General features: G+C 38.9%; 1 protein-coding gene across 2 annotated transcripts in view; it reads left to right on the top strand.

Annotated features, from left to right (window-relative positions):
* Positions 1-26,206, top strand: part of HMG20A (high mobility group 20A) — a 68,064-nt gene extending 41,858 nt beyond the window's left edge. For both annotated transcript variants that reach the window (XM_069457124.1, XM_069457115.1), the window contains exons 2-10: positions 1,280-1,372; positions 6,340-6,487; positions 9,033-9,245; positions 12,267-12,399; positions 13,922-13,953; positions 20,580-20,655; positions 21,370-21,585; positions 22,271-22,413; positions 25,640-26,206. In XM_069457124.1, the coding sequence (XP_069313225.1) occupies positions 1,284-1,372; positions 6,340-6,487; positions 9,033-9,245; positions 12,267-12,399; positions 13,922-13,953; positions 20,580-20,655; positions 21,370-21,585; positions 22,271-22,407 (1,044 nt within the window). In that variant the 5' untranslated portion in view covers positions 1,280-1,283 and the 3' untranslated portion in view covers positions 22,408-22,413; positions 25,640-26,206. The remainder of the gene's footprint in view (positions 1-1,279; positions 1,373-6,339; positions 6,488-9,032; positions 9,246-12,266; positions 12,400-13,921; positions 13,954-20,579; positions 20,656-21,369; positions 21,586-22,270; positions 22,414-25,639) is intronic.
* Positions 26,207-27,912: the final 1,706 nt, after the last annotated feature.

Below are 27,912 nucleotides of genomic sequence, written 5' to 3' on the forward strand. Positions count from 1 at the left end.
TGAATATCACTTTCATGATAAATGGAAGGCTGCTGCTTTTAGCTATGTGGGGTGAAGCCCTTGGTGGTAAGCCTTGAAAGGGAAAATCTTTCTTTGTAGTGATATGCTAAATGAAATTACTCTCTTTGTCACTTTGTCCTTTTATCCTTTCAGTCTGATAACCTCAAGTTCTTGTGATTTGTTTTCTTCGATTAAGCTTAGCTGTTTGCTGTACCCAGGTGCATGCTATTTCTGCTCTGGGTTATGATGGTGATGTGGAGCACATTTCTGACCTGGAAGTGTGGTTTCTTTGACTCAGAACCACATGTATGCCCTCCATCCTCAACTTCCTTTGCATTATTTCCTTTTGGAGGGCTCAGTTTGTCACCATTTAATCTAAAGATGATTCATCTGGGACTGGAAACTGGTAGTGCTGTAACAACAATACCTTTCTTTATGTAGTAATACTCAAAGCACTATCTTAGCCTTTCTCTGTTTATGAACCACTTTCAGTTTTAATCCCTCACAATAAACCTGTGGGTTTAAGTCAGCAATTTTGTCTGTGTCTAAAATGGTAAAATTGTAGCTCAAAAAGGTTAAATAACTTGCTCACGGTTGTAGTGCTTCTGAGTTATTCTGTTTAACAATTTCTACAGGAAATGAATAATACTTTTCAAGACATTGTAGATGAATAAAAAAGAATTTTCCAAACTGTGCCCTAGTTGTTAAAGTTAACTTGTTTTTAGTCTGGTCAGTTGATAAGACCAGGATTAAGGCCGGGAGTGGTGGCTCACGCCTATAATCCTAGCACTCTGGGAGGCCGAGGTGGGAGGATCATTTGAGCTCAGGAGTTCGAGACCAGCCTGAGCAAGAGCAAGACCCTGTCTCTACTAAAAAAATAGAAAGAAATTAGCTGGACAACTAAAAATATATAGAAAAAACTAGCCGGGCATGGTGGCATATGCCTGTAGTCCCAGTTACTCGGAAGGCTGAAGCAGAAAGATTGCTTGAGCCCAGGAGTTTGAGGTTGCTGTGAGCTAGGCTGACGCCACAGCACTCACTCTATCTAGCCCAGGCAACAAAGTGAGACTCTGTCTGAAAAAAAAAAAAAAAAAAGACCAGGATTAAAAAGCCATGGAGTTTAAATTGATGTGTCCAAGTCAGGAAAATAAATATTTAGGTCAGTTTCTATTCTGTTGCTGATGCGATAAAGTTAAGGAAAGCTGGCTGTTAAATTAGTGGAACTTGACAGAAAGTAAGTAAGCCATTTTTTTTTTTTTTAATTCTCTCTTCCCTCCAGAGAGATGGAAAGCTTGATGACTAGTTCTACCCTGCCACCCCTTTTTGCAGATGAAGATGGCTCCAAGGAGAGTAATGACTTGGCTACAACTGGGTAAGCAGCTGCTTTGGGATGTTGGGCCTCTACATAGGCTTCAAAACAAAGCTTCTAACAAAGTATGAGGTGCTAAAGAGGCAGTTTTATATCATAAGACTAGAAGGTACATTTGTTGCACTTTGCAAAGAGAGTAAGAGCCATCATAAACCTAAACTGCTTTGCAATCTGCATTTGGTTGTCCTTTGCAGTGCTCTGGTTCCTGTGAACTGGTATAGCAATATGTGGGATCTAGTGACCTAGTCACCATTAAGGAAATACCTGTCACAGAGCTAGCTCTGAAAAAACAAATGCATTTTCTGTTCAAATTGTTGCAGATATTAAAATGAGTTTTTCCCAAAGATCACATTTTTTAATACGGTTCTTTATTCAAGATGCTTAGGAGCTTTGGCTGACTTCTGTTCCTTTTATTCCTCCCCATTTCCTTTCTGTGGAATCTTTAGACAAATATGTACAGTAATATAGAAAAGGATTAATAGCAGTAGTCTACTTCTTCCCCTGAAAATCTCTGTTCCTCTTGAATTTTTATCTTTTCTAGATATTTAGAAGTTTTTACCAAAGAGGAAATATATTCACTAATAGGTTGAAGTGCTAACTAATCCCTAAGATGAATTATTCTAATATTCTTTAGAGTACTTTAAAAAACAGACTATATTTTGTAATTCTGTCTCCTTCTCTCACACTCATTTCTCACCTCTTTAATATCTGCTTTGACCTCACTACTCAGCTGAAACTATTCTCCAAGACTTTTCTAAAGGCTACAGAGTTAATAAATCCAGTTAATTCAGTAAAAATTTTCTGAATATCTACTCCGTGCCAGTGTTCCAGGCATTAGATATAAAGCAATGATCAAAACAGACAAAAATCCTAGCCGCTTTAGAGCTCAAATTCTACTGGGGAAGTCAGACAATAAGCAGGATAAATAAGTAAAATACGTACTATGGTAATAAGAACTATGGATAAAAAAATAAAGGGGAAGAGGATTAGGAAGGGTTTGGCATAACGGTTTTAGACAGGATGGCCCGGAAAGTGTTTAATGAGAAAGTGACTTGAATAAATACCTGAAAGAAGTAAGGTAACTATTAATAGCATGCAGTTATCTGGGGAAGATTATTCTAGGCAGAGAGAGCCGTCAGTGCAAAAGCCCTGAGGTAGGATGTTTCCACCTTGTAGAAATAGCTAGGAGGAGGGGATAAGGGATGAAAAATTAACTGTAGAGTACATGCAGTGTACACTATTAGTGATGATGAATACATAAGCCCAGACTTCACCATCATACAATATATACATGTATCAGAATTCAGCTTGTACCCCCCAATACTATTAAAATTTTTTTAAGAAAGGGGAAAAAAAAAAATAACCGTGAGGCCAGTGTGACTGGAGTCATACATACCAGGGGAAGGGACAATAGAAGGCTTACATCAGTGCTACTCAGGCTTTAGTGTGTATATGAATTGCCTACAGAGCTTATTAAAATGCAAATTCTGGTTTAGAAAGTCTGACTTCTGACTTAGGGCCACAGATTCTACATTTCTAACAAGCAGGATCCTAGATAATGCCTGTGCTGCTGGTATGAGGCCCATACTTTGAGTAATAAGGGACTAGATCATGCAGGACTTCAGAGGTCAGAATAAATAACTTTTACTCTGAATGAAGTGTGAAAGCATTGGTGGGTTTCAAGCAGAATGATATGATCTGACTTGTTTTTTAATAAGATTTCCCTGACTGTGTTGAGTAGAGAGTGAAGGGATCAGGGGCGGGACCAAGGAGACCCGTTAAGAGGCTCTTGGAGTAATTCGGGAGAGAGATGAGGACCTGAAAAGCATCACTGGTGACTTTGCAGCAGTATTTCTGCTGGAGTGGTAGGGGCAAAAACCTCACGGAGTGTGTTTCATAGATAACGAGAATGGGGGATAGTGAGAAGTAGAGAATTCTTGATATATTTTGAAGGTATTCCAAGCAAGATTTGACTGAGAGACCGGGTAAGCAGTGTGAGAAGAGAGAAAAAAAGCAGTCAAAGACAACTCCAAAGTTTTAGCCTAAGCAAGTGGAGGGATGGAGTTGCCATTAACTTAGGTGAGGAAAACTGAACAGGTTGGAGAGGGAATTAATTGTAGGAGCTCAATTTTGGAAATTTTAAATTGGGAATGCTTATTAGATACCTAAGCAGAGATGTCAAATAGGCAGTTTAATGTCAGATTCTGAAGTTAAGGGAAGTTTAGGCTAGAAAGTAAAAGTTGGGAGTCATCAGCATGTAACTGATATTTACAGCCATGAGACTGGATGAGATCACCAAAGAAATGAGAACTGTATAGTAGAAGAGAGAAGAGATCTAAAGCCTGAGCTTTGAGATATCCCAGCATTTAGAAGTCAGGCAGAAGAACAAGGGTCAACAAAGACTACAGTGAGTAGCTAAAAAGGTGGCAGAAGAAAACAGAGAAGTATAGGATCCTGGAAACCAAGTTAAAAAAAAAAAAAAAAGATATTTCAAGAGAGGGGAAGAGATCAACTGTGTCAGATGCTTCTGGTATATCAGGTAAGATGAGGACTGAGAAATGACATTGGATTTAGCATGGAGGTCATTGGTGGCCTTGACAAGAGTTATAAGCACATATCTCTTCTGGAACAGGTTTAAGAGAAAATGGAAGGAGAGAAATTGAGGTCAGTCAGTATAAACAAGTTCTTTTTGGGAGTTTTGCTATGAAAGAAAGGAGAAAAATAAGGACCTTAACTAGAAGTGGGATTGAAAGAGTGTTTTGTTTTTCATTTTGTTTTAACAGGACTAATATCAAACTTACATGCTGATTATTAGGCTGATCCTGTAGAGGTAAAAGAATTGGTGTTGCCAGAAAGGACAGAATTGCTGAAAACCTATCCTTGAATAGGCAAGAGGGTCTGGGACCCAGTGCAAAAATGGAAGGGTTGTTGGCTTTAGCTAGGAACATGAACAACTCATTCATGATAACAAAAGAGCCTTGTTTTTTCGGTCTTTATCCAACTTTTCAAAAAGGCATTTGACACCTTTGACCACTCCCTTCCTATTCCTTCCACTTCAGTCAGGGATTCGTGGGATTAATACTCTTTCCCAAACCTAGTTCTTGTATTTTACTGAAATAAGAATGTACAAGAGTTAGTAACGTGAAAATTGATGGCATAGTTGAAATGAGAATGACAGTGAAAGAACAAGTTGCCTAACACATCCAAAATGATTGAAATATTTGGAAAATAACACTGCTGAAATCAAACTGGATCTCTGATGGTACCTCTCTTCAGAGAACATGATTGGCATTGGTTTCATAGCTTCTTTTACTTACCCTTTTTTAAAAGACCTCAAAAATGTAGGAACTTCCTGCTTAAAATCATCTATTATGTTTCCTAAAAGGGTCAAATAAGTGATCTCTTTAATTCCCGGGACACTCAGCATCTGTTTTCTGGAAAATATCTAGCAATGCCCATTATTTTCATGGGCTAGTGGCTCTCAAATCTATCTCATGCCTTTTCTTCACCTGTGTTCTCTCAGGACATGTTTCCAGTTGTCTTTGGGACATTTCCACTTACACGGATTTCAAACTTGCTATTTTCTCATCTGTCATGTCATAACACACACGCACACACACATTTGCATGCAGTTCTTACCTTGGTTAATATTAAGTGTGTAATCATCAATTTGAAAGCTTTAGACTTACCCCATGACTCTTCTTTTTCCTTCACTATTTATATTCAATCGGTCATTAAGTTCTCTCCATTCTACCCCTTAAGTATCTCTTAGCTTTCCTTCCCCTACTCTCAATCCTGCCTGCCCTTGTCTCTTGGTTTATTGCTGTAGCCTCATAATAGGTCTCCCTTTTCCCTGTTATATCCAGTTCATTCTGCCTGGAATGATGGTTTTTACCCTGATGAATACATATTAGTCTTTTAAGACCTCCTCTGTAAAATCTTTTTTTTTCAGACTGGGTATAGAGGTGGGGTGTGCTAAGGACAGACCTAAAATCTTTCTTTACATCTTCTCCATACATATATAATTCATCATCCCCTCTACCATGCCTCTATGGCACTTTTTACAAACCTCTGTTTTAGTACTTCTATTGCATTGTAATTATTGCCCATAACCCTGCGGAGTATGCATTCTTTCAGAATAATGACTGAATATTACTCTATTATCCATCTTCTGCCACCTTACCTTCCCAACTCCTCCCCCACACACACACACACAAAAACAAAACAAACTTCCAAGCACATGATGTTGCCTTTTCTTCCATTCTCATATCCACATGTGATAGGGTAAGTCAATCTGAGATTCTACCATCACCTGTACATACTTATGTTCATTTTTTAGAAGGATGAGATCTGATTTGCTAACTTATCTGGAACAGAACAGTGGGATCAGGAAAGAAGTCTGTCCAACTTACTAACATTTATACTTAAACTTACTGAACTTGATAATATTGTTTGAAATCATCGGATTGTCAAGAAACGCTATAATCCAAGAAGAAATAGCCTATGGAATGTACCATTAGGGTCTTTAAGAACTCTCTCTTTTGTGATACGTGGCAAACGGCCTCTACAACTCTCATTTCTATTCACCTTCTCCATTAATAGTGTTTTCCCTTTACATTGGAGATAATTGAAAAGTAGTATATAAAAGTCAGTCTCTGTTACATGCTCAGAGCTAAAATATGAGGTCTATGTTGAGGTGAGAGGTCTTTTTTTGGAAAAGATTATAGTTGTTTTTGGTAGGCTTCTTCATGGAACTGACCTAGTTCAAGCAAGCACTGAAACCATTTTTAAAAACACTCTGTAACTTCTATGGAGACATTGGTTACATTTACACAGACTGTAGTTGCGAAATTAATTCAAGAAATGGCAGGTGCTCTTGCTGGCAGGGAAATTTCTCTTGAACCTTGGTAAATAGGAGGAGTTTTTGATGCTGTCAATGCTGAACTTTTGCGTTTCTGCCTGTTATTCAGGTTAACCCACCCAGAGGTTCCGTACAGTAGTGGCACTGCATCATCCACCAACAATCCGGAGTTTGTGGAGGATCTCTCCCAAGGTCAGCTGCTTCAGAATGAGTCTTCAAATACAGCAGAAGGCAATGAACAGAGGCATGAAGATGAGGTAAGCTGAAGTATCTCCTCCTGTTAGTGTCCTCTGAAGCTTCTAAAACAGCATTTGGTAAGGGAGGTATTGATGAAAATGTTCATTATCTGGCCTTCTTACATTCTTGGGCTGATAACCTGTACAGTTTTCTGTTTCATATTTCTTGTTTTATATAGAATCCATATTAATGCTTTTAGTAACATAGAAACAGGTAGACTCTTTTTCCCTCTGCCTAAGAAATATACCTGCCTCATATTAGATGCTCAACAAATGGTGGTTGAATGAGTGAATGATTTAATCATTAATAAGTGAGTGATGAGAGGTGTATATTAGGGCCACACTGTGTTCACCAAGCCCTGCAGCATGGAGCCATATGTGCCCAAAGAATTCACACTATTTACCAAGTCCGTCACCCTCCCAGAGGGAACACCTTTCTTTAACTCTGCAGTCCCTAACCCCCAGGCCACAGACCAGTGTTGGTCTGTGTCCTGTTAGGAACTGGCCACACAGTAGCAGGTAAGCAGCCGGGAATGAGGGAAGCTTCATCTGTATTTACAGCCGCTTGCCATCAGTCACCATCCCTGCCCCACGCCCAGTCCATGGAAAAATTGTCTTCCATGAAACTGGTCCCTGGTGCCAAAAAGGTTGGGGACTGCTGCAAACTCACACAAAGGTTCTATATGGGCCTAGGCAGTCATGCCCTTTTTGGACTTTCAGTGTTTCTTACAAATAACTGATACATTATCTATGTTTTAAGGTACTCTTCTTTTTTAAGCCAGAAAAGATATCTGCCATTGGGTTTTGGGTTTTTTCTTATTTTAAAAGAGGTAATTTTTTCATCTATCCTGTTGGCATTTTTGAAGATTATAATGACTGCTTAAAGCTTCTTAAACATCTTAAATGCTGTAGTAGCTTTGATGTTAATATATTTTAAAAAAAAAAAAAACCAACTAATACCAAATACACCATTTGCCCAGTAGTGAGTCATTGCATCATTATATACATATTTGGAAGAGTGGAGTACTACAAATAGTATTTAGATGTTTTTGTCCCTTTTTATTTATCTTTCTCTTATCTGAAAAAAAAATTATTATATCCATAAGACATTAACTGATAGGCTGTATTTGTAAAATTATGAAGCAAAAATATGGTGTATTTTATATCTCATGGAAAGGGCCAAGAAAAAAGGCTGTGGTAAAACATCAGTAGTACCTCAGTCCTTTTTGTTTTTTTAAAAGGTGATTTAAGCTTCTGATTTAACTAATAACTCAACATATAAAGACCTTTGACCATATCTTAAGGATCAGATTGTCAAGCCAAAGAGCTAGTCTTCATTTTGGTTATATTATATTTACTGAAATTTTTTTGAGATTTAGATACTAATTTAAAAATCTCAGGCTGGGCATAGTGACTTATGCCAATAATCCCAGAACTTTGAAAGGCCAAGGCGGGAAGATTACTTGAGCCCAGGAGTTCGAGACAAGCCTGGACAATATAGACAGACCCCATCTCTACAAAAAATAAAAAAATTAGCCAGATATGGTGACACATGCCTATAGTCCTAGCTACTCAGAGACTGAGGCAGGAGGATCGCTTCAGCCTGGGAGTTGGAGGTTGCTGTGAGCTGTGATCTCACCATTGTACTCCAACCTGGGCAATAGAGCAAGACCCTGTCTCAGAAAAAAAAAGAAAAATCTTGGTGGGGCATGGTGGCTCACACGTGTAATTCTAGCACTTTGAGAATCCAAGGGAGGAGGGTTGCTTGAAGCCAGGTGTTTGAGACCAGCCTGAGCAACATAACGAGACCCTGTGTCTACAAAAAATTTAAAAATCAGCCAGATGTGGTGGCACGCGCCTATAGTCTTAGCTACTCAGGAGGCTGAGGCAGGAGGATCTTTTGAACCTACGAGTTTGAGGTTACAGTGAGATATAATGGCACCAATACACTCTAGCCCAGGAAACAGAGCAAAACCTTGTCTCAAACAATAAATAAACTTAAAAATCTATATGCTGTTACGGGAAATAAACAGGTCTTTGAATGTTATTAATGAGAAATACCCTTCATGAATTATTTTTAATCCCTGTTCTACATCTTGTCCCTTCTTTTGTCCATGCATGTGACAACATCTTATTCTGACCTTCTGTGACATTGTCTGCCTCCCTGGCATAGTGCTGTGTGTAATACTGCATTTCTCATTTAGGATATTCCCCTGTCAGGAATCAGGACCTACTAAGTGCATATAAAGGTCAAAGCTTGAGTGATAATGGTATCCCTTATTCTTATATGTTGAGATTAGCACAAAATTAGCACTTTAGTGCAACAGTTGGTAGTATGGTACACAAAAGGGTCTACAAATAAACCATCTGGAGTCCCTTCCTGAAAACTGCATTGCAGTTATTTGTACCTTTGACACATTTAGAAAGCTTTGAATATCCAGGGCCTTATTCATAGGAAAATGCAACTCTTATCCTATTTTGTTTGTTGATATTTATTGTTGTTGTTGGGTTATTTGGAGGAATTGTTGTTTGGTTTTTGGTTTTTTATTTTGTTTTTGTTTTATAGCAAAGAAGTAAACGAGGAGGTTGGTCCAAGGGAAGAAAGAGAAAGAAACCTCTTCGAGACAGCAATGCACCCAAATCCCCCCTTACAGGATATGTTCGGTTCATGAACGAGCGTCGTGAACAGCTTCGTGCAAAGAGACCAGAAGTCCCATTTCCAGAGATCACAAGGATGTTAGGCAATGAATGGAGTAAACTGCCTCCTGAGGAAAAACAAGTAATTATTCTTATTCCTGATCTTTTGTTTGGTTTTGATTATATCTCAACAATAACTTCTGTAGGAAAAGCAGAGAGGATGAACAGTTGATTCTTCAATTTTGTCACAGTGCCTAGGACACCAGAATAGCTCTGTCCTTCATAGCTCTTTTCTCTAGCCCAGTGATTTTAAAATTATTTCAGGGTTTGCCGCAGGGGTATGAGCAGGAGGGAGTCTAGGACTCCCCTCAACCAAAGCAGCTCCACTTTTATTTTAACATATATATACTGAGAGTTCATGTAAGATTTTTTTAAGTGGTTCAATATTAAGAAATGAATAAATCTATTAGCATAATTTATTCCACAGAGTTAAAAATCATGAATTAAATGAGAAAAAGTCATTTGATAAAATTCTGCAGTTCACACAGGATTTTTAAGAAAGAGATTTTACTGCTTTAATAAATTTTTTTAACTAGAGCTCTGGCAAATTAACCTACTATGGGAAATAAAGCAAGAACTACTTGAATTCTTTCTCCTCTAAGACATAAACTAACCCTACTGCCAAACTGAAATGAATCCATTTGTTAGACAGATCTGAGGGGAATTAAGGACAAGATAGCCATGAGCTGGTTGCAATGCCACTAAAGCAGAGTGCTGGTAATGATTGTGGGAGTTGCTTCGGGTTAAAAGTTCCCAGCATCCCCAGCATCTGAAAGATATCTGTATTTCTTTTATGTTTTAAACTCTTTTATGACTTACACTCTTTAAAAAAGATTCCCAGACTAAAACCAAATCGAAAAATACTCTCTTGGGAATTAATTGAATTCAAAAATTTTCAAAAAGATCAGATTAAGTTGCAACTTGAAGCTCTGTGTTTGTGGTAGCAAGCTAGTTGAAAGCAGCGTATATCATTCATTATTTTGGCTCTGCTGTGTAAAGGGATAGTGAACTGTACATACTAGGTTACTCTTTTCTTCTTTATTTTTCTTTAAATTTAATACATGCTCATTGTTCAGATTTTTTTCAGAAAATATGGAAGTGTATTACCAAAAAAAGCAAAAGTAACAGTAATTATCTTTGGGGATAACCACTGTTGGTTATGTAGGGCAAGGGTTTTGTATTTGTTCTTGTTCTTTTTAACTTTTTATTTGAAAATAATTTCAAATGTACAAAAAGTTACATACATAAAAATAATACAAATAACATCCAAGCACCCTTTACCCAGATTCACCTATTGTTAACACATTTTATCCCATTTCTTTGTTTGCATGTGCACTCATTCTTTTGCATGTGTATTTTCTAAGAATAGAGATATTCTTTTATATAACCATAGTACAGTTATCAATTTCATAATTGTATATTAATACAGTGCTTTTATTTAATCTACCATCCATATGTTGACCTAACATCGTTCCTTTTGTTTGCTTGACTTTTTTATTTTTATTGAATCATATTTATCAATCATATTTATATGATAATAGGAGTAATCAAGTGATTAGTTGAAGCCTAATATTGTTCGTTTATAACATTTTTCCCCTCCAGTACAGATTCCAGTCTTGGGTCAGGTTTTGTGTTTAGTAGTCAAATCTCTTTAGCTTCTGTTAAGCTGGGATATTTCCACAACCTTTCTTTGTCTTTTATAACATTGCTATTTTTTAAGAATACAATCCCTCTCTCTTTTCCCCATTTCTTTTACTTTTAACAGAACATTCCTCATTGTGTATTTGTCTGTGACGTTTCCCTATGATTAGATTGAGGTTATGCGTTCTTGGTCAGAGTACTGCACAGGTGGTGGTATGTCCTTCTCGGGGTCTCACATATGCAGACACACAATGCCCTTTTGTTCTTCATTAGTAATGTTAATTTTGCTCACCTGGGAAATTTTTTTTATTCTCCTTTATCATGAATAAGCAGTCTTTGGGGAGATAATTTATGAAACAGCCTGTTCCACATCAAAATTTTTCCCTAGATTTAGTATTCATTTATGATTTTTGCCTGAGCTAGTCTTTATCATTGTGGACGCAAGGTGATTCTTCCAGCTCCGGCAGCCCTTCCACATTTGGCCCTCAGGATTCTAATCTAAGCAAGAGCCCTCCTCCTCCCTCTCATTTATGTATTTGTTTGTTACCTATTTATTATTGGTATGATAAATAATTGGTGGTGTGTCTATTATTATTAGTATAAATTTCCTTTTTTTCCAATGGTTTATAATTTATCACTATACTTAATTATTTTGGTGCTTAAATTGTCTCAGATTTGTCCAGCCGAGTATCCCCTACATCTGGCTCTTATGTGGGACAAGGTTTTTAACATAATTTCTGACTCTGGTTTCTGTTCATTTAGAAGCAGTATTTTTATAGTTTCTTATACATAATTTGATGAATGAAAAGGGCAGAGCATTAAAATAATCCTGGTAGATCAATGAACTTTGTTTAAATAATTAATAGCACAAAGCAATCAAAGCGTGTAGATAGATATAGGCTCTCTCAAAAGTAGTCCATTTTTAGGTCCATAGGATGAGGTCATTCTTTCTATGTTCTTTGTGTCTCCCAGCTTTAGTGCTCCATTCTTTCTTAGAGGGCCAATTGCCATATGAGATCATTCCTTCAAAATGGGCTGGGAATAGAGAAACAAAGTAATATTCTATTTCTTCCCCCCGGGAAGACTAAGTATGCCTATATGGTGTGCAGACCTCTTAAGGACTCTAGTGGCCACCTGGAGTTCTATCTGTAGGGTTAGAGGAATAACTGTAATCATCTTCATGAATTTTTTATAAGAATAATCTCGATAGAACTTGTCTTCATTAAGTTAGAAAAAGCAATAAGTAGTCTAAAAAGTCAGAATTACTTATTTCTTTTATAATTGAGAAATTATATTTTGTTCTGTTTATACAACTCTTATTTTCTGAGTCTCCCTTAAAGCATATTCCCTGTGTTCTTTTTTTCCATATTCCAGTTGTCCTCTGTTTTCCTCAAAGAGGTAATTGATATTTTACCTAAATAAGATCTTGGTTTCTTGAAATAATTCTGTATTTCTTTCCTAGCGCTATCTTGATGAAGCAGACAGAGATAAGGAGCGTTACATGAAGGAACTGGAGCAGTATCAGAAAACTGAGGCCTATAAGGTCTTCAGTAGGAAAACCCAGGACCGCCAGAAAGGCAAATCTCATAGGCAAGGTATCAGAATCAGAACCAGAACCAAATGTATTTGTATTAAAGTTGGTCATGCATGATGGAATGTCATAAAGCCAACTGTTAAAGTGATAACTATAAAAGATGTTTCTGTCATCTCTCTTCTACCCAATATTCACTTGCAAGCATCATCTTGGAATTTTATTAAAATCACATTGTACTCATTTAGAAATTTCAGTTGGGTTGCCATATTCATTATCAACAATTTGGCTTGTGCTCCAAGACCCCTATTATTTAGTTGCCTCCCCTTCTTTTCCTAATTCCCAGTTTAGGCATTTCTCTGACTATAAGCAAATCTGTCTACTAAACTGACTTGCCTTTAACACTTCTAAGCCTTTCCCTACTATTTCCTCCAGCCTCCAATGATCCTTCTTTTCATTCATTCATTCACATATGCATGCATTCAAAATATATTTATTGAGCAACTTAGATATCAGGCTCTCTTCTAGGCATCAAGAATGCAACAGTGAACAAGATAAGTACTATCTCTTATCTTGTTTTCTTTTGTTTTCTGTTAAAATTGTTCATTACACTATCAAAAGTATTGCTTCAAACTCCGCTTCTTCAGGAAACACTGCCAAAGAAGCACCACCCACTACTAGTCTTTGTTTCTTAGCCATTGCTGCTTCTCCACATTTGGGCATCTTGCCTGCTAAAACTATGATGTTGTACAAACAGCCATTGGTATATGTTTCGTGTCCACCCTCCCACCTGAATCTCCTCAAAGGTAAAAACTGTATGACTGGGTGCAGCGGCTCACACCTGTGATCCTAGCACTTTGAGAGGCTGGGGCGGGATGATCACTTGTGGCCAGGAGTTCGAGTCCATCATAGGCAACATAGCAAGACCTTGTCTCTATAAAAAAATTTTTAAAAATTAGACTGGCCGTGGTGGCTCACACCTGTAATCCTAGCACTCTGGGAAGCCAAGGTGGGAGGATTGCTTAAGATTAGGAGTTCAAGACCAACCTGAACAAGAGTGAGACCCTGTCTCTACCAAAAAATAGAAAAAATTAGCTAGGCGTGGTGCCAGGTGCCTGTAGTCCCAGCTACTCGGAAGGCTGAGGCAGGAAGATCACTTGAGCCCAGGAGTTTGAGGTTGCTGTGAGCTATGAGGACACCACTCCATTCTAGCCAGAGTGACAGAGTGAGACCCTAACTTGAGCCCGGGAGTTTGAGGTTATAGTGAGCTATGATCATGCATGCCACTGCACTCCAGCCTGGGTGACAAAGTGAGACCCTATCACCCAAATAAAAATTTAAAAAAATAAAAAAGGGTAAGAACTGTGTCTGCTTTTTCTCTTGTGCGTAATTACGTACTCTGTAGGTATGCGGTTCCCTTTAACTTTTGTTGACTGACCGATTAATAAAGCCTTAAGGAAAAATATCGTATGTTGTGAGAGTCTGTATATACCAGCAGATTTTATAGTTTGGCATGGTCACATACTTGGATTTTGTTATTGTTTTGTTTTTCATTTTAATGTTCTCTTATTCTTTCATATTTTTAGATGCAGCTCGACAGGCCACTCACGATCACGAGGTAATTAGCCATCTGTCTACATTTCATATATATATATATACATATATATATATGCACACATATATATATAAAATATATACATGTTTATAATAATGCTGTTTGAAGTGCTATTAGATTTTTTTTTAATGAATGGCAGAATATTTCCTACCCCATAATTCAGATTGAGTGAGTTACTTTAGATCAGGGCTTCTTAGCATATGGCAAACACTTACATTGTATGTCTGTCCTTGAACTACAGTCCCTAACCCCAATCCTTTCCTGTGGTCTAAGAATTTAATTGGCTTTAAATGCCAAAGCTGGCTGGAATTCCGAATGAAGTATAGAAATGAGGGCCAGCTGAAAGCTATAACTTGACCATAGTTTATCATCACTACATACCTTAGTCTGACTCTCAAAAAGTTGTTATTTAAAGAATCCAGTGTTCAGTTAAAATCAACTGTTCAATAGCTCATTGTCAGTAGAGCACAAGTGACAGTGTCTCAGTTCCTATACCTCCTCTCCTAGTCCCTCATGTCACTGACACAAGTTTGTGTACTGGCCTCTTTCCTCCCATTTGGTTTTGTGTGTCTGTATGTATACAGGATTTAGGCCTGTGTGTGCTGGCTGTGCTGCATAGACAGCCTTAAATATATGTAGCCTGTTAAATACATGGTTGTAAAAAAATAAAACCTGTGGTAATTTCATGCTTTAAAACACTCAGTGACTCCTCATTCCTTACCACATCATATTCAAACTCAGCAATCAAGTTCTTCTATAATTAAATCCCAACTTCTCTTTCCAAATACCTTAACTCCCATTTCCCCCTATATATCTTATATGCCTAAAACCTTTACTACTCACTGTCTCCCAGGAGCCCCTTTCTTCTCTGCTGCATGCCTGTGCTCATATTATTCCTTTCATAAGAATACTTTTTCTCCCTCACACTTTTTTTTTTTTCACTTTCCCCATCCTCCTATTTCTGCCTCTCAAAATTCTAGTTGTCACATGACTATTTCAAGTTCTGTTTCCTCCTTTAAACTTTTCTTGTTTCCCCCAACTTCCTTTAACCCTCATGGCTCTCTATACTTCTCTTAGGCACTTAGCTGATCTGGCCTGATGTCGAGGTCATTCAAGTACTTCTGTAATTCACACTCTTTGGCTGTCATCTCTTTGAAGGCATGCACAATCTAGTTTCTGTGTTTGTATCCAACCCCATACCACCCAGCATGATACAATTATTTTATACAAGAATCCATTCAAAGTTGACTTGAAATAACAGTGGGAATTTGAACAAAAAGAATTTTCTGATTTACTCTTTTACATGTATTTGGGGTTTTTATTGTTTTTGTTTTTGAGACAGAGTCTCACTCTGTCACCCCAAGTAGAGTGCAGTGGTGTCATGTATTTGATTTTTTACTAAATCAGGGAAATCATTTCTTCAAAATATTAACTTATTTATCTTTCGGTCATAGTTATACCTAATTTGATGCTGGTGACTTTCGAAATGTAAAGATCCAAATTCGCAGGTTAAATAACTGTATTACTGTCTATGAATTGTAAAGTGAGAGGCATAGAAAATATTAGGATTTTATTCATTAGATTAATCCTATATAAATGTAGTTATATATGACATCTCTGTGTTCTAATTAGGATGAAATGTTTTTTTTGTTGTTTTTTTTTGTTGTTGTGGTGGTGTGTTTTTTTTTTTTGAGACAGAGTCTCACTCTGTTGCCCTGGCTAGAGTGAGTGCCGTGGCGTCAGCCTAGCTCACAGCAACCTCAAACTCCTGAGCTCAAGCGATCCTCCTGTCTCAGCCTCCCGAGTAGCTGGGACTACAGGCATGCACCACCATGCCCGGCTAATTTTGTCTATATATATATTTTAGCTGTCCATATAATTTCTTTCTATTTTTAGTAGAGATGGGGTCTCGCTCTTGCTCAGGCTGGTCTCGAACTCCTGAGCTCAAACGATCCGCCCACCTCGGCCTCCCAGAGTGCTAGGATTACAGGCGTGAGCCACCGCACCCGGCCGATGAAATGTTATAAATACTTTTTGCTTGAGAAACTTGGTACATATACTTTGTATTTTAAATCATAACTGAATAATGTTGTAAGCTTTCCATATTACCAGTTACTTACATAATTACTTATTTCTCTCTTCCTTTGTCTGTGTGCCCACCTACCAGTATCATGAAATTTCTGTACTTCTTGTCTTCCCTACTTTATAGCTTCTCTGTCCTGAATGGTTACAAAAGAGAATTTGGACAGTAATTGGAAACATTAGATCTCACATTTTATAAAGTCAGTCACTGACTCATTTCATCACTGTGGATTTTGCTGGCCAAACTATATGTGGTATTTTTGTCTTCAGTAAAGTTGATAGTTGTAGTCAGAAAAGATGTAGATTTAATCATAGAAGCTGCTGCTGATTTAAGAAATGAAACTTTTTATTAAAATACATTGGTGTGATAGGAATTTCTATAACTTCTATGATTTATGAAAAGGAATGAGTCTCTGTGTGATTTTCCTATTTCAAGATTTAGACACATGGCCAGTTGCAGCAGCTCATGCCTATAATCCTAGCACTTTGGGAGACTGAGAAGGGATGATTGCTTGAGGCCGGGAGTTTGAGACCAGCCTGAGCAAGATCTAGACCCCATCTCTACAAAAAATAGAAAAATTAGCCAGGCATGGTGGTGTGCGTCTGTAGTCCCAGCTACCAGGGAGGCTGAGGCCGGAGGATCACTTGAGCCCAGGAGTTTGAGTTTGCAGTGAGGTATGATGATGCCGCTGCACTCTAGCCTGAGTGACAGAATAAGTTTCTGTCTCAAAAAAAAAAAAAAAAGATTTAGACACATTAAACCAAACAAAGAGGAGTGGGTAGGTGGAAAGCCAGCAGTTAGTTTCTCAAACATGTAGGTTTTATAAATCTATCTGTCGTTATACACATATCAGGATAAAGTTCTCATGAGGGACCCAGTGTCCCTTTCCCTTACTTTAACAGTGTTTTTCATTGAATAATATATTTCCTAAACTAGGTAATTTCAGAATGATTGCAGTATAAAAGAACTGGTTTGAAGTTTTAGAACTGTTTTTAAACTGTTACTCATTATAATAAGAGTTCAGAAAAATGGAAAGCACTAAGGTGAAAAGCAGCCACAGAGGAGCCCATGGAAAGGAGGAACAGAATCAGGCCTCAAAGATGAGCCAGGTTTTGTAGGGCACTTCAGGGTGGGTAAAATGGCTTGAGCAGAGGTATGAGTGAGTTAATAAAAGAGCAAGTATCTTGCCAAGTGTTTAAACATCATGGATCCTAAACACATAATTGTTTCCCTTTACTTACCCTATGAGGGGTAAAATGAGAAATGTGATAGAATAGTCTTCGAGCTCATCTTACAATACTAAAACCTCAGAGATCCTCTCAACTGACCACTTCAGTTGGCCAGTAAAGGAAGTGACTTGCCTAAGACATGAAAGGACTTACCCAGGATCACTTACTAAATTAAGTTAGAGGCAAAAGTGTGATTAAAACCCAGTCCTTCTTTACCATAGTCTAGCATTCTTGGCAGCACAATGCCATGCTATATAGAATAAACTAAATAGCGTTGAAAGTTAAAATGGGCCTGGTTGCCTGAGATGGCAGCAAAATTTGTTGCCAGTTAAGGCAGAAATTATTTGGTTTGTGTACAGTAAAGAAGCCTGTTATATTCCTAAATGGAATGTGGATCCCTAAGACATTGTTACCAAGGCAAGTACTGGAGAGTACATATTGGAGCTAAAGAAATGCTGACCTGAAAGCCATTCTGCATAGCAGTGGGGCACTTCAGCCTGGTACACTATATTAAGAGCGTTCCCCAAAGAAAAGGGCTCTTAAGAGAAGCACATCCACTCTCTGAAGTTCTGGCCCAGAGCCTAGATACAGTAAAATAGGTTTAGTTCAAAAAGGCCTTTGTTCTCCTAACCTCCACTCAGTATATAGAAGGAAAAACCACTGAAGAGTATTCTTGCTCCTCTCAAATCCTAAGGCAGCCCCCTAGACCCAGGAGTCGATAGTATGGCTCTCAAGAAAGTGTCTGCTTCTCATGTGAGAACTAAGACAGAAACAATAATTTTGTTTCTCCTTTAATTTATGAGACATGACAAAATGACACTCAGCCTGAACAAATTAGACCCTTTCAATGAAGAGGTAATCAAATCCTTATGATTTTAATCCCTCGAGTGATGCCTGGAGCAGCTTAAGTATATCCGAGCCCCCAGGAGGATCGTCTCCGTGCCGAGTAATGTACTTAGTGATGGAAGAGTGCTGATGGTTTTTATTACCACTCTTCTGTTAAGTAGAATTTCTCTGTTGCCTTTCAGAGACTGAACAGTTTCATTTAATTGCTTTAATGTTTCTTATTTTGTGCTCTAAGAATCTGTACCAAGGGGCGGTGTGTTAATACACCTATATGGTGCTATCCTGTGCCTGTACATAATAACTTGGTTTGGATTACTCTGGCAAAGAAGACAACAGAATTACCAGTCTAAGGAGAGTCAAGGCCTTATGGAGGGTTTTTTTGGACCGTCGTAATGGGAGCTAATCATCTCCACTTACCCACCTAACTGGCAGATACTGAGATGTATAGCTAGGTAACTAATCTCATGTAACTATGCAGTGAAGTAGGATATTGAACAAGATATGGTGATAAAGTCATAAGACTTTATCCTAAGTCATTTGTGGACTTGTGCTTGTATCTGTTGTGCCTTATATATATATATAGGGATTGTGTGTCCTAAGTTTTCTGTTTTCCTTCAGCAACCCAGTAACAGACTTAAAGCTACCTTAAGTCAGCAGTGTTGAGAGAAAGCCACTGCAAAAATGTGTCTAAGATTTCTTCTGGAAGCAGCCTTTCTTATCCATACGTTAGTTCTCCTTGAAATCCACAAGGAATTGGCTTGAGGTAGAGCTTTTGCTGTTGAAACTTGGGACTTTCAATGATAATTTTGTTGTTTATTTTTAAATTGTTCTAAAGAAAAAGATAGGGTAAAAATTAAGAGCTCTAAAATTTTCCTCAGATAAATACGTAGTTTTCCAGACTTCCATTTTAAATGTCCTTCTTGATGAACTGCCATTGGCAGGCAGTTCGCTCAGCCCAGTCCCCTTAGAGGCAGAAACCAGTGTGAAAACAGGAGCTTGGCTGTCAGAATTTCCTTATAGGCTATTAACTGCTTGGCTTTTCTACTGGGCACCAAATCATTTTTGTGTTCAAAGATAAAAAACTAGTAGTGACAAAAGTAGGAAAAATACATTCCATCTCTAGCTTTAAAAATGTTTTCATGGGAATGATTCCTAGGTATTTTGTTTACTATTTTTCATGTTATAAAGGTTTTGGAATCTTCAGATTTCACTAGCAATTTCTTCAGTTCTCACTTCCTGACATTCTCTTTACCATCTTATGTAATGTAAGATTTTCAACACTATGCCAAGACACGTGTAATTAATATTCATAATGCTTTTAACTTCAAGTTCATTGCAGAAGCAACAGCATTTTGAATTATTGACTTTATACTTAAGGATCGTTGTGGAATATATTTTGCAGTGGTTTTGTTAGACTTTAATAGCTTATTGATAAATTAATTTTAGGCTTTGTTATTTCTATCTCACATAATCCTTAGCTTTCTCATTTTTAGAGTCTGGTTATTTCTAACTTCTTGGTTTTATATGTTTGTTTGTTTGTTCGTTTGTTTGTTTCTTTGTTTTTCCTGTGTCTGAAGAAAGTAAAAGATCCCAAAAGATAGGCTGCCTCTCATAAATAAATGAAGTACCAATGGAATATTATTATTTTTGCTCATGGCTGGCAATCTCTGCTTAAAATTCTTGTTGTCGGCCGGGTGCGGTGGCTCACACCTATAAGCCTAGCACTCTGGGAGGCCGAGGCGGGAGGATCGCTCTAGGTCAGGAGTTCGAGACCAGCCTGAGCAAGAACGAGACCCCCGTCTCTACTAAAAAATAGAAAGAAATTATCTGGACAACTAAAAATATATAGAAAAAATTAGCCAGGCATGGTTGCGCATGCCTGTAGTCCCAGTGACTCGGGAGGCTGAGGCAGAAGGATTGCTTGAGCCCAGGGGTCTGAGGTTGCTATGAGCTAGGCTGACACCACGGCACTCTAGCCAGGGCAAAAGAGCGAGACTCTGTCTCAAAAAAAAAAAAAAAAAAAAAATTCTTGTCCACTCTGCAAATTTACATTGCATAATCCTGTCTCAGAGAGCATTTTACATGTATAACCGACAGAAGTGACTGAAGAAACACTCTTTCTCAGTTCTCACCTCAATCACTTTGACAGCTGTATACTGGTGACTATTCAAAACACAAAGCTAAGAAATGGCTTCAAATTCTCCATTAAGGAAATTTATATAGGTTCGTTTTAAGGTTTCTCATTGCACAGCAGTTGTGCACCTGAGAGAACTGAATACTTAACCTGCTTAAGCTCTATGCAAGTTTGATTCCAATGAAAAGGTGAATACATTTCCCTCAGACTCACCTGGACTGCTTCCTGCTCACTCTACTATTTCTTTAAGCAAAATATGATCATTGTGCTTTCAGGCACTATTAATTAATTTAGCTTCTGTGTAAGAATTAACTGTTTTGTTACTCTTGATTCACAGAAAGAAACAGAGGTAAAGGAACGGTCTGTTTTTGACATCCCTATATTTACGGAGGAATTCCTGAACCACAGCAAAGGTGATCACTGAAGCTTCTTTTTGTGTTCCTCAGGTTTTTGCCAGGGGATTTAGTTCTCATGAGGAGTTCATTGCTCAAAAGCAAAGATATTGATATTCCTCCTTAGGACTGGTCCAGAAGAAGAATACCTGCTTCTGTTTCCCTCTGTGGTAAAGGTACCTACTTAGAGACCAGTGAAGTAGGCTCGGCCAGTGTCGTGAAAGCTGCTTTGATCTCTGAATCTAAGAACATAAATGTAAATCACTAGGTCATTTGCTTTCAGACTCATAGCCTGGAACCTTTTGTACCAGTAAAGCTTACATGGGGGTGCAAATAAAATAAATAAGAGCAAAGCTGATCCTGTTGTAGTAAAGATGGGTACCCACAGTTGTGCTTGGCCAGTCTCCCAGGATCCCCCTATGAAGCCCCTCAGGCTTCTCATTGTACAATTTTAAAAAGCAAAAACTAACAACGGCAACAAAAATACTGGGAATTGCAACGGCTCATTGCAATCTTATGTATAGAATATGACTAGCTTTAAGAATTAAAACAGCTCTGGGGAGCCAGGCGTTTCATTGCTGAGACTGTTATGTGGAATGCCATAATGAGAATCGGGAGATGAGGTGGGGTAGCTAAATTACAGGCAGCTGAACAGAGCTTCCCTAGGAGAGCCATCGGGATTCCTCAGAGACTCCTCCTAGTGCTGCATGTGTTCTGTGGGGTATGTGTCCTCAGCTCGCGAGGCAGAGCTCCGCCAGCTTCGCAAATCCAACATGGAGTTTGAGGAGAGGAATGCAGCCCTGCAGAAGCATGTGGAGAGCATGCGCACAGCGGTGGAGAAGCTGGAGGTGGATGTGATCCAGGAGCGGAGCCGCAACACGGTCTTACAGCAGCACCTGGAGACCCTACGGCAGGTGTTGACCAGCAGCTTTGCCAGCATGCCCTTGCCTGGTAATGTCATCCTGTCTGAATACTTCCCAGGGGGCGGGTCTGGGGGAGAGGACTGCACTATTTATGTTGGTATTGGTGTGGGGAGGCTGTAATCTCCCCCAGAGGAAAATTAATAAAGTAAGTTTTTCCCCTCGGTTTTCTGTAGGTCATATAATAGAATGTCAGTATTGGCTAAAATCCTCCAAAATTTCAGGCTCTCTGGTCATTTAAATTTTTGTCTACTTATATTTTAATATAATCTATTTTCCTTTCTGTTAAGCTTAATTCGATATTCAGAACAATGGAAAGTGAGTAATAGATCCCTAGGAGAGCGCTTTCTATTATGTATGCTTGCTTCCTTTGTTTTTGTTTTTGTTTTAATGGGAAGGAAAAGAAAACAAACACGAGTATTTCTTATACACGCTCTCATTTTGAGGACAGTCACAGCAGAAAGCTGGGAGAATCTCTAACCCTCTGTTATATGCAGCTACTCATATATACTGTACAGCAGGTATTTAGCCCATCTGTTTATTTAGAGTATGTGGACTAATTTCGTTTCTTTGAGGTCTAAAAGCCTCTCTATCTTATTTGTGGAGGAGACCACATTAGAGTCACAATTTCTTTTGCTGGGTATTCACTTAACTGTGTTATGGTTGAACTGAAAGGGGAGGATTTTCTTACTCTTTCTCTGATTATCTCCCTTCAGGAAGTGGAGAGACACCGACAGTGGACACCATTGACTCATATATGAACAGACTGCACAGTATTATTTTAGCTAATCCCCAAGACAATGAAAACTTCATAGCTACAGTTCGAGAAGTTGTCAACAGGCTTGATCGTTAGTGAATGGTGAGTGCTCACTGACAAGATACTTATATGCCAGTACATCATCCAAAATAAGATGTCTTCAATCTGTAGCAATACTACTAGAGCCCTGGAATTACACTGAGTGAATGAACTGGGGTCTTGATTAAGATTCCTGTTGCATGGCTGCTAAATGTAGTAAATAATGTTAGAAACCAGAACCATTGTTCCCAGCTGCTCAGGAGGCTAAAGCAGCAGGATCGCTTGAGCCCAGGCGTTTGGTCCAGCCTGGCAATGTATTGAGACCCTGTCTCTAAAAATATAAGAAAGAAGGAAAAGAAAACACAATCAAGACAGTTTCTTCTCATTCATACATGTTTCAGAATGGTTTAATGGAAAAAGTATGATTTCTGTGGTTAGACCTCAGTTCCAGCTTTGTCACTTATTTAAGGCTATATTCTTGGGCATTAGTTTCCCAAAGGGTTTTAAAGAGTGGGAAACTTGGAGAAAATCACCCCCACAACAATACTCAGAACAAAATAAATATGACTTAATTGTTAATATTCCTTTTCCCTGGAAAATACTAATGATAATTTAGAAGTAGTTAATAAGGCATTGTGTACACATGAGCCCATATAAGTAGGAAGCTTTTTCATTCACCGCTTGTATATTAAATGTGGATGTGGACTGACCAAACAGTGAAACAGTTAATGCCCTGGTTTTAATAGATTAAAAAAAACTCTCAATAAGCAAAAGAGAAAGGGGAGAGAAAATAAGCTTTTTAAAAATATATTTAACAAATGAGTGGTAGTATGTGTTATATATCCTTTTGGGGGGGAAAGTACATTTCCAGAAAGGATCTACGCATGCAAACTTTTTGGTACAAATGGTCATCCATCAGATATCATTTCTTAAATGGAATTGGTATTTGTTCACTCAAATTCCTAGACATAGGGTGCCCTTTTAATAGGCCGTCCACAAAATTGGCAGTTCTTTGGTCTGTCTATTACATTATTTCGTGCCTGTACACATACAAGCTGAGTGGAAATTTCAGGGTTGGACCATACGACGAGGTGGACATGTAAGCATACTGAAACAACAGTCAACAGCAAGATATGTTCCTTAGAATGGCTGGTCATGGGTTCGAATCTTTATTTGTCCTACAGGTCCATGAACACACTCATATACATAATTCACATTCTAGCTTGGTTTGGACTTTGAGCAACATATATAAGGATAAATAAAATCCATGATTCTTTAATGAGGCAACATCTGCTAGCAGAGACAACAGCAGAAGCCTTCATCCTTCTTGGTCATGCCCTTGGATGGTAACTGTACGAGGCAATTTATTATATTTTAGCCTCAGCCATGCTCCAATGGGGAAAGGATTACTGCCCTTCTAGTGAGTAGCCAGATGGAACGGACTGTACTTCTAAGAGATGGCTGGACTCCCTGCAGCATAAAGAAGTGGCATTACTGCTGCTACTTAGGAAGGGAACAGCTTGTAAATCTGGGCCTGGGATTTTCAGGAGCTCATCACCCTTCTCATTTTCACATAGTGTTTTCAATTAGCACTCTTGTAGGCTTCAAAAGAGAGAGCTGGGAAAAACAGTGTGGATGATTGTGAAAGAAAACAGTAATTGATAAAACGGTGTCTCCTCACATAGGTATAGGGCAGTTAACTCAAGTATTGAGCCAAGAGGAGTTTTCCATTTTGAGCATTTTACCAGTAAGACTCTCTTAAAGCTTTTTCCATCTCAAGGATATAAACTGTAGTATCTGCTTTCTGAAGTGTCTTTGAAAACCTAGAATATTATCATTATCCTTGATTTTAACCTACAAATATTTTGCCTGTGAAAATGTGAACTGTTATATTACTACAGATTCTTACAATCTACCATGCAAACATAACTAAGAATAGATAGCTCCCTATACCCCCCAAAACTGTCAAATGAAACAATTACAAAGGCTGTGATTAATACTAGCTTGGCCTCATTATACAAATATGTACAGACAGCTAGGCCTGAAGTCCCAGCACTCGTGGTGCAATTAATTACTCTGACGTGAGTTTGGCAAAGGTTTCATCCATTGTCAGGAGCCAATGAGTGAAGGGAAGCTAATGGTTCACAACTTTTAAAGGAATATATTAGAGCTGGAAGGGAACTTTAGAAATCTAAAATTTTATATATGAAGAAGCTGAATCCAAGGAGGTGAGCCATCTTGCCTAAAAATACCTGAGTAGGTGAGCACAGAATACAGGATTAGAACGCAGATATCTAAACTCTCATTCAGTGGAATTTCTAAAATACTGCTATGAGGCAGGGTGGGGGAGGTACTGGAGGAGGGAGAAAGCACTAAAAAATCTTGGAATAGAGCATTAAGATAAATAGGAAGTAAATATAATAGAAAAAGAAATTACAATCTAGTAATTATAAAATTACAAAATTTAAAATTTATTTGTAGCCATGCATGGTGGTACATGCTTATAGTCCCAGGTACTCAGGAGGCTGAAACAGAAGGATCATTTGAGCCCAGGAGTTTAAGACCAACCTGGGTGATATAGTGAGACCCTGTCTCAAAAAAAAAAAAAAAAAACCAAACCTAATAAAAATTATTTTTATAGATATACAATAGAACAGTTGCTCCAGCTGTCACCTTTCTTGTGGCTAAGTAGTACCTAGAGACAAGTGGAGCTGGGAGGAAGCCATGGGGTGACTTTAAGTTGAGAGGGGACCACTTTATATGAGCTATTAAAATCTGTATGTTGCCTGATTTCAATTGAACCAATAATAAATATTTGGCTGAGGACTGAAAAAAAATCTTTCTTATGTGACTTCATTTTCATCAATATGAGAAAATTTCTTGATCATATGCACATAATACATTCCTATACATGCACATATCCTTAGATTAATACTTGAAGAAAATTGGTTTTGACTGACCTACAGTCTTTGGACTAAAGTAGGATACTAATTTTCCCTCATCAGATTTGTCCCTGGTCCGTTGCTTTTCTGTGTTTAGCTGATGATTTTCCTGCCTCCCATTGTTGCTGAGCTGGAGCAGGGCCACATTCTCACTGAAATGTTATCTGAAACATCTCAATGAGGTTGGCTGTCTGCAGCTTTATAAACTCTTTAGTTTACATACACCCTGCTCCTCGCCTTAACCCTTATGAAAATGAAGCATTTCATGAATCCATAGCCCTAACCCCTTCTGATCACTACTTACCTTTTTGGTGTCATCAACTTTTTTTTTCTCCCTAATTCTACAGGTCTTAGAGCTCCAAGATGTTCTGTAAGTGTTTTTATTTGTGAGGAATGAGAAGCCATCCATGGAAATTGGAACTGAGTGGGGGCAGTGACAGAGTACAGATCCCTTTGCCTGTGAAAGAATTATCAGTGAGTGACATGCCTGCACCCCAGGAAGCCGTATGAGGGAGAGCAGAAGGGACACATATATGGTATATGAACTTCCTATGGAACTGTCCCTGTGTGAAGCTTTGAAAGTGTACCGCCACTCTCCCAGGTCTTCGGTTTCCTGTCATTTCCACGTCTCTTAAAGTGGATCTGCATATAACAGCTGACTAGGTGACCCTGAGGCTGACATCCACTGCAGAAAGGAAGACTTCTCATGGTTGCAGTTTCGATTGGACCCTTTTATCAGCGGAGCTCCAGTTTTCTTACCTAGCTGTCATTTTTTTTAAATGCCTTTGGGGCTTATTTTTTGCTAGCCCCCACCAAGTTATACATCTCCATTTTTCTGACCTCTGGGCTTTGTTGCTCAGCAGGGTTCTGAAGGAGAGTCTCTCTCATTGGACAGGCCCAGTCTTCTCCCATCATTGTCCTGCTGTGACTCCAAAGAAAGGAGCCTCTTGTTGACAGTGCCCTGTGGAGGAAGGCTGTGTTTCCTATCCACGCGGTGCTCAGGGGGTGCTAGCCCTCTGAGTGGCTTTGTGATTGCTGCCCTGAAGGAGAATGCTCTTTCCTTCCTCCCTGGTACTGCCTGCTGTTTGCTAAGCATCGCTCCTGCACAGACACGGAGTCCCAGCCCCAGCAAGGCTCTTCTGTTCCCATCTGTTGGCACTGGCTTGTGGAGCATTTTTGCCGAGGAAAAGGTCACTAGTAAACAGAGGAGAAAAGGAAAGGGTAGTTTCTCATTTGGGATTTTTAAAAAGCCCGAAGTTTAATGTAAGTGAAAACTGAGGGAATCCCTGTCTTCTTCAGGGTTAATGATTCATGGATAGGTAGAAACATCACCCAGAATAGTCTCTTGAGCTCACAGAAAGGTCACAGAAGAATTCTGGTATCTTTTGTCTTCCTTCTGTAGCCATTAACTCCTGAATCTACGTGGAAAAGATAGGTATCCCTTCCTTCTCTCTCCTTAGTAAGTGATTTTTTTAAAACAGCAAAGTGAAGAGGGGTTTCTGGTTCTTTCTGTTTGTTTTGTTTTGAGACGGGATCTCTCTGTGTTGCCCAGGCTGGAGTGCAGTGGCTATTCACAGGCACGATGCTGGCACACCACAGCCTTGAACTGGGCTCCAGTGGTCCACCTGCCTCAGCCTCTTGAGTATCTGGGACTACAGGTGTGCACCGCCACACCCAGCAGTTTCTGGTTCTTTTAACACCAAAAGGGAAGTGGGTTCTGATTCTCACCTCAGGGTTGTTGTGGGGTTATTTCGGTTCTGGGGTTTTTTTTGTTTTTGGGTTTTGGGGATTTTTTGATGCCCTAGAGCACAAAGCTGAAGGTTGCCCCTGAGATCTTTGGAACCAAAGCAGAGCATGCTGAGCCCATTGTCCAGGCACCATGCCACTGCAGGCAGGTAGATAGAAGTGTGACCCTTCTCACAATATGCGCAAAAGTCAGGGTGTGAGGCAGAAGCTCCCTGTCGTGTTTCTGCACCATCCTATCTTCTCAGTATCTCCTTACCTATTTTCTTTATTAGTCCAAAAAGGGAAAAAAAATCTTTTTTTTAATGCCTTATGTGAACACACATCAAATTTCCATGCCCATTTACAACCACTTGGCAATTTTTTAGAATAAGGCCCCATCATTACCTATTGCTATAAGCCTACCCAACTCTCCCACTCTTCTGTATTTTCCTGTTTTCCTGCTTTCATCCACTGTTTCTGCCACTTCTTTTAGACTCCTTGCCTGCTAAGGCCTAGCTAGAACTCACTGTCTATGGCAGAAGGACATCCAAAGCCAGCTCTGGAAGTTTGTGTCTGCCTTCTGCCAGATGCTTCCTGTCCTTTTGTCCTTCCCCTTAATATTTCTCTCTGTTTCTTCTTTGTGTTCAATTTTGTGCAGCTTTGTTAGCACTGCTTTTGTGACCGGGAAAAGCTGTAACTTGGTCCAAGATAATCATTCTCCTGTCTCTAGGTAGGACACCTGACAATGACTTGAATCATTTGCATATTCAGCAATGCACAAGATCTCAAGAGAGCCTACAATATGAAATCATTTTCACAAAATAGCAGCTTGCTTTTGAAATGCTGGCTCGCCCAGTAGCTACACATCTGACTCTCTGGTGGCTGGGAGTCAGCT

Source organism: Eulemur rufifrons, chromosome 2 (genome assembly GCF_041146395.1).
Source record: "Eulemur rufifrons isolate Redbay chromosome 2, OSU_ERuf_1, whole genome shotgun sequence".
Classification (NCBI taxonomy): domain Eukaryota; kingdom Metazoa; phylum Chordata; class Mammalia; order Primates; family Lemuridae; genus Eulemur; species Eulemur rufifrons.